This window comes from Nicotiana attenuata, chromosome 11, assembly GCF_001879085.1.
Source record: "Nicotiana attenuata strain UT chromosome 11, NIATTr2, whole genome shotgun sequence".
Lineage (NCBI taxonomy): Eukaryota > Viridiplantae > Streptophyta > Magnoliopsida > Solanales > Solanaceae > Nicotiana > Nicotiana attenuata.
Window position 1 is genome coordinate 19,260,233 of NC_031999.1, and position 7,058 is coordinate 19,267,290.

General features: G+C 39.6%; 1 protein-coding gene across 1 annotated transcript; it reads right to left on the reverse strand.

The window, feature by feature from the left end:
- LOC109234993 (protein SPEAR3-like) lies at positions 4,205–6,527 on the reverse strand. The gene is made up of 5 exons (XM_019401018.1): positions 6,058–6,527; positions 5,841–5,933; positions 5,029–5,096; positions 4,581–4,665; positions 4,205–4,478 (listed from the first exon to the last, which is right to left on the reverse strand). The coding sequence occupies exons 1-5, from the start codon at positions 6,253–6,255 to the stop codon at positions 4,362–4,364; spliced, it is 561 nt and encodes a 186-aa protein (XP_019256563.1). The 5' UTR covers positions 6,256–6,527; the 3' UTR covers positions 4,205–4,361.

Consider the following 7,058-nt stretch of genomic DNA (forward strand, 5'->3'; position numbering starts at 1 on the left):
GGATGGGAAGTTTTCCTAAAGGTTCTGCAGCCTCTCGAGGACAAATACAGACGTCTCCGTACCGATCCGCGAGACTCTACTAAACCTCCTCATGACTCGTGAGACCGAGTAACCTAGGCTCTGATATCAACTTGTCACGACCCAATTTCCATACCCCGGTCGTGAAGGCGCCTCTCGTGAAGACAAGGCCAGCCAACTAACCCAATCCGTTTCTTTAACAATTATTAAACATAAATGTATAGATAAATATAGCTTGACGACAATAATAACCAGTATGTACAACCCAACACAACCCGACCGGAGTGTCACAAGTCACGAGCATCTAAAGAAACCTGAAAACAACTACAAGGCCAATAATAATATATAAGGAAAAATCCTGGAAATCAAAAGACAACATCCGGTGCCGGGAACGCTGGCGGTCACCTTACTCAGCTACAATAGCCATACATTCAATCAGCTAATAACCCGCTACCGGGTGAACAATACCTACAACTGCATGCGAGATGCAGGGAGTAAAGTGAGTACTTCCAACTCAGTAAGTAATAAGTGTAAATAATAACTGAGAGGCAAGAAATCACGTAAGAGCACTCCATCGTGCTATATAGGACAGTACCACTCTTTGAGAAAATAGTAAAAATCGTGAAAAATCCTTTAGAAAATATCTGGCTCAGTTTAAAACCTCTTTTGAAAACATCCTTTTCCAACAGTCAAGCAAATGAACGCGTAATCAGATAGTGCAAGTCCGCACATAAGTCAGCCCCCTCGGGCACAGCACTCCACAAACAGTTAACACCAGGGCGTCTGGTAAACAGTACAAGCAATAGCATGGATGCCAATGATATGAGAGTGCTAAATGTCATGACACGTAGTACAAACAGGAACCAATGCATGAATGCAATGCAATGCATATGACCGCTGCGGCGCGCAGCCCGATCCATTTGGGTACCCGCGCTCACTGTGGGGGTTCAGACTCCGAAGGGGCTCCTACAGCACAAGCGCAATGTCAATATCACACCGCTGCGGCGCGCAGCCCGATCCATCCTCAGCCCGGAAATGCACATAAGCCCCTTGGGCAATAGTGAAATAACAGTCTCAACTCAAAACGTCAGTAAAATATCATTTAGGTTTTCAAATCTTAGAAAGATAGCTAAGTTTGCGAAACAGTATTTTAAATCTTGGACTGTGATAAAATAATATGCAAAGTAATGTAAAAATAGTGATATCGATCCCTGAAGGATTCAAACAATTGGCACGAAGCCCAAATATAGCAATCAACCCAAATAATGATGATAACAAGTAGTTTCAGTCAATTACGCAATAAAACCAACAACCGGGACGGACTAAGTCAAAATCCCCAACGGTGCTCTACCCCACGCTCATACCTGGCGTGCAAGTCACCACAATACAGCACTATGATGTGCAAATCCGGGGTTTCAAACCCTCAGGATATCATTTACAAGTATTACTCACCTCGAACCGGCGAAATCCCTAGCTCGCGACGCCTTTGCCCCTCAAATCGGCCTCCACGCGCGTCGAATCTAACCAAAATCAGAGCGAATACGTCACAATATGCTAAGGGAATAATACCCAATCGAAAACAATCGAAAATTAGCAAGAATCTCGAAAATAGCAAGAACTCCCAAATCCGAGCTGAAATGACCTACCAAATCCCAATTTGAAAATATAAAAACTCAAGCCCTAGCTCTTCCAATTTTTACTCCAATTTCCATGAATAAAAGGTTGATTCTTCAATAAAATGACGTCTCTAGGTCACGAGACTTACCTCTAATCAATTCCCGTCAAAATCCTCTTCAATTTCTACCAAAAAGCTCTTAAGGTGGTCAACAATGGAGGAAATAATGAATGGGGTCGCGGATGAAATAATATAAAAAGTCCTCTGGACGCGCAGGTTTTACCTTACGCAAACGCGGTCAACACCCTCGCGTTCGCAATGAACAAATTCCGTTGACCACGAATTACCTCTACGCGGACGCGACTCCAGGTCCGCGAATGCGATGCTCCAGCTCACCCTCTTACACGAACGCGTTCGACCAACCGCGAACGCGATGCACCAACCAGGCAGGGCCCCAAGCTCCTTCTACGCGAACGCGAAGCAGCTCTCGCGAACGCGATGGTCTGCACAACTCCTCATCGCGAACGCGCTCCTAAGGCTGCGAACGCGAAGGCCATTTTCCAGGCCTCTCAAATTTACTCTACGCGTTCGCGACACACCCCACGCGAACGCGGTGAACAACACTTCTGCAACAACACAGCTGAAAACCTGCAATACTTTAAGACCAGAAATGGTCTGATTGACCACCCGAAATCACCCCGAGGCCCCCGGGACCTCAACCAAAAGCACCAACTTATCCCATAACATCACTCAAACTTGTTCCAATCATCAAAACACATCAAACAACGCTAAAACCATCAAATCTCATCGAATTCAAGCCTAAGTTCTTCAAAAACTTCTGAAATGCACTTTCGATCAAAAATCCGACCAAACGATGTCCGAATGACCTGAAATTTTACGCACATATCCAAAATCACCTAACGAAGCTACAACAACTCTCGGAATTCCATTCCGACCCTCGGATCAAAATCTCACCTATCAACCAGAGTTCGCCAAAATACTAACTTCGCCAATTCAAGCCTAATTCTACACCGGACCTCCAAAATCAATTCCGACCACGCTCCTAAGTCACAAATCATCCCCCGAAGCTAATCGAATCACCGGAAATCACATCCGAACCTTCTAACTCATAAGTCACGTCCGGTTGACTTTTCCAACTTAAGCCTTCCTTAAAGAGACTAAGTGTCTCATTTCTTATCAAAACCAATCCAAATCAACTCTCACACACCACATACCGGTAACGAAACGTGAAGAAGCAATAAACGGGGAAAACGGAGCAGTAACACATGAGACGACGGGTCGGGTCATCACATCAGGCTCAAATTATGATTTCGGGAGTTTTTATAGATCCATCGTGTAATTCGGAACTTACATGCGAAATTTGAGGTCGTTCGGAGTTGTTTAGGCATGTTCGGTGCATGTTTTGAATTTGGGAATGTTTATTAGTTCATTGGGCTTGAATTGAGGCACGATTCATATTTTTGATGTTGTTCGATGTGATTTGTGGCTTCAAGTAGTTTCGTGTCATGTTTTGTGATTAGTTGGTATGTTTGGACGGGATCCCAGAGGCCTCGGATGTGTTTTGGGTTGAGTTCAGATGATTTGGGGACTTAGATGATTGTTGATGTCTGCTGAGAACTGGTGCTTTCGCACTTGAGATGTTTGGGTCGTATGTGCGGCGCCGCAGAAGCGGCTGGTTGGCCACAGATGCGAGGTTTTGCTAGAGGAGTTGGGTCTGTAGGTGCGGAAATGGAAGCATAGATGCGCAGCCGCATAAGGGGAAAAACTCCGCAGAAGTAGATTCGGGTTGTTTGAGCATGGACCGTATGTGCGGTGCCTTGTCCGCAGACGCGGAAGCGCACGTGCGCTCTTTGGTCTGCAGAAGCAAAATTCCTGGTCTTAAGTGGAGGCCGCATCTGCAATGCATTTTCTGCAGATGTGGAGTCACAAAAGCGAAATGCCTAGGCATAATATATCTTGGTCGAGGGTTTTATTTCACTAATTTATCACACTTTAAGTTAGAGAGCTCGGTTTTGGGAGATTTTGGAATAGTTTTTCACGATTTGGATTGGAGTAAATAATTTTGAACCGGATTTGTTATCACTTCATGATGTCAACCTCGATTTTAGTGTTTGATTAGGGATTTGAATTGAAGAAACTGGGGATTTTGGTAAAAACTTTCTAAAACATAAAATTTTGATTTGAGGGCCGATTTGAGGTTGAAATTGGATGGTTTTGGTATGGTTAGACTCGTATCGGAATAAGTGTTCGGAATTTTTAAGTTTGGTCAAGTTTCGATGTGCGGGCCCAGGGTTAACTTTTTGAGTTGACTTTTTTATTTTCCTTAAAGATCTAATCTTTATTATTCGGAATTATTTCTTATGGCTTTTATTTATGATAATTAAGTTATTTTGGCTAGATTCGAGCCATCCACGGTTTGAACTGCGTGTGAAGGGCTCGTTAGTGGACTGATTTAGTTTGTTTTGGGTAAGTATCTTGCTTAACCTTATGGGAGGAAACTTCCGCGTAGGATGTTTTGTCATTGTGTGACGAAAAGTCAACTCCCTTCAATTTTTCCAGAAGAGACTAACAAATTTCCATTAATTGCTTAAACTTGTGCATCTATGCAAAGGCCAAGGCAAAATGGTGCTCTAATCTTGAAAGTTACTCCATAAGCTAATAATAAATCGCGAATAGATACACTGGGTTGACGAAGAACTTTATGCGATCAAAGTGAAAGCCTCAGCTCCAAATCTAATTCTTGGCTGCCATTTAATTCAGAATTCTGACTACTTGAGCCAATTGATTCACTTCTGTCCTTCTTTCTCCTCTTCTCTAGCGAGTCCTGTAGTTTATTGCCCCAAAATTTTGAATCAATCAATTATGATATAAGAAGTTGCAAATTCCAATAGACGTTATTAGTTTGTTGAGGAATGTAACAAATTACCTCTACTTGTAGGTTAAGCAGACATCTAGTCATGTTTGGCTGAGCATAATGCTGAGTCTCATAAACTGTACCAGGATGCCATGTACTGAATTGATGCCAAATGTCAAAAGAAAAAACATTAGCCAAAGTGCACTAACATTTATGGAAATGTTTGAGGTAGAACCATTTATGTTGTTCACTGAAATCTTTCGTAATGAAATATTAATTTTTTTTTTCTTGAAAGTAATTCTAAAATTCTTGAAAAATGAGTTTTGAAAAATATTTTTGTGTAAGTTTTCTCAAAAAAAAAAATTTAATGAAGAATGCTTGAGCATGTTTTCAATGATAAGCCTTCAATATATAAAACATTCACAAAGCTGGAAAAAGTTACAAGTGTCGGAAAACTCTTTGTTCTTTTGTACAAATCTTTTGGCAAAAATTATCCGAACAGCAAATTCACATAAAATACCTAGCAGTAGAAGGTGGCTGGGAATCTCCATATCTAATATTAGCTCTTTCAATGTCACCCAATCCCATCTGAAATCACAGCAAGATTTGATACACCTCGTTATTTACAATGAGTGTGAAAAGGAATCTCGTAAAAACAAATTAGCCCAGAAAAACAAATGAGGGAGAAAATCTTGTAAGGGCACACATATTCCCAAAATAACACAAAAATATATCAGCACATGTATCAACTTTATATTTAAAATTAGAATCCAATTCATCGAACTATATATTAGACCTCAATGTTAGTTAATTTATCCACTTTCATCGTCAATTTGGGAGAAAACAAGAAATCATTTTGCCGGCACTGGCGTGCAAAGAAATGATCCGAAAGGTTTTCAGCAAAAAAAGAAAAGAAAGGACGCGACGTACAACATATGTATCATCACCTGATGTTTCATCTTTGGAAGGGAAGGGATGATATTCAAATATGAAGAATATTCTAAAGATAATGTGTGTATCTAGTAATTAATAGACAACATCATTATTTGATGAATTAAAATGACTTTTATCAACAAGGTAACACATGGAAAATATATAATTTTCTCCGAAAAAAAGAGAGGAAGAAAACCAAGTCGAAATGATCTAGATCTCCACACAAAAAGGATTTGATTCAAGATAGCGTACGTATAGTAGGGATATATGACCATGTGAACCCAAAACCTATGTGTTTTTCTATGTATATAAATATGTATCATGCTTTCCAATAATATTGGAATTCTAAAGAAAGTGTAAGATCACAATTCACTGAATATTTAAGGGAAGAAGCTGTACCATAATGGTTTGGTGGGCTGGAAAACCATAAGATGAGGATGAGGATGATGAATAAGAAATTGATGAATATGGTGTTTGTAGTCTCATATCCTCCTGTTGAGAAAGAAATTAAACAACCCAATCAGGATCAAGAAAAACATAAACGAGCCATGGATAGTGAAGATTCATATATAGCTGACCCTAACTTTTTTAGAATCGAGATTTAGTAGAGGTAAACCTGGTTGAGATTGGTGGCAAAAGGGTTATAAGTGCAAGCCATTTGTGTATGCAATCTAATCTTCTCCAATTGAGCAACACCAAGACCTCTTTGTGGCTGTTTAGGTTTTTCTGAATTGGTCTTTTTACTCTTTCTTGATGATGATGAATATGATTTTTCATTCCCTAGGTTTGGCTCCCCAAAATAACCACTTCCCATCTCTTGAACAAGAAATTGCTGTCAAAGGTTTGATTTAATTAGTTGATGGTTTGAGATGAAGAAGCTCCTTTGGTGTAGAATGGAATGGTATCTACAGAGAGAAAAGATCTCCAAAAGGGGTTTTTAAGCTGTCAAATCTAGTAATATAACTATATTGCATCGCTGGATGCCTAGATCAGATTGTATTTATATTTATTAAGAGATTCATTTGATTTATCTATATATATATATGTGTGTGTGTGGATTTTATGTCCTGTACTCTCTTTGCTTTTTCCTAGCTAGCTCTCATTTTTGTGAAATGGACTCTATTATTTTTATTGTCCTAGTCATGGACTTGATGGTGATTGTCCCTCTCATCGTAAACTCATTAAATTTAATGCAATTATTTATACCAAATCATTTCTTCCCCTACGTACGCGCTTCTTCCCACGTTTCTTCCCAATCACCAATCTCCTTCACCACTTCAATTTTACCGTTATTAACTTGTATTTTACATTACCTTTTGCTTTTTAGAAGAACTCATAATAGGTCACGCGTTTGAGTCGTGAAATTAATCACTAATCTTTGTCGTACAGTATGCTGCTTACAATATAGTATTGAGGTACGATCAATTCCGGAACCTTGTTGAATGCAGAATACTTCGTGCATTGGATTGTCTTTTTTTTTTCTTTGTTTTAGAAAGAAAAAAATAACTCTATTTCTTGAATACCAATTATGTGTTAGAATTTTTTTAAAATTCAATTATAAGTTTTCTTTCTTTTCTTCATCATGTGTATATTGATTTTCTCATCTAGAGTTGGTTC

What these genes read in the sequence shown, in the direction of transcription:
- LOC109234993 (XM_019401018.1), bottom strand. Translation starts at nt 6,255, where the DNA reads ATGGGAAGTGGTTATTTTGGGGAGCCAAACCTAGGGAATGAAAAATCA. An exon ending in TTGCCACCAATCTCAACCAG is followed by an intron (nt 5,934 to 6,057) that starts GTTTACCTCTAC and finishes CTTTCTCAACAG; the next exon opens with GAGGATATGAGACTACAAAC. An exon ending in TGCTTAACCTACAAGTAGAG is followed by an intron (nt 4,479 to 4,580) that starts GTAATTTGTTAC and finishes AATAAACTACAG; the next exon opens with GACTCGCTAGAGAAGAGGAG.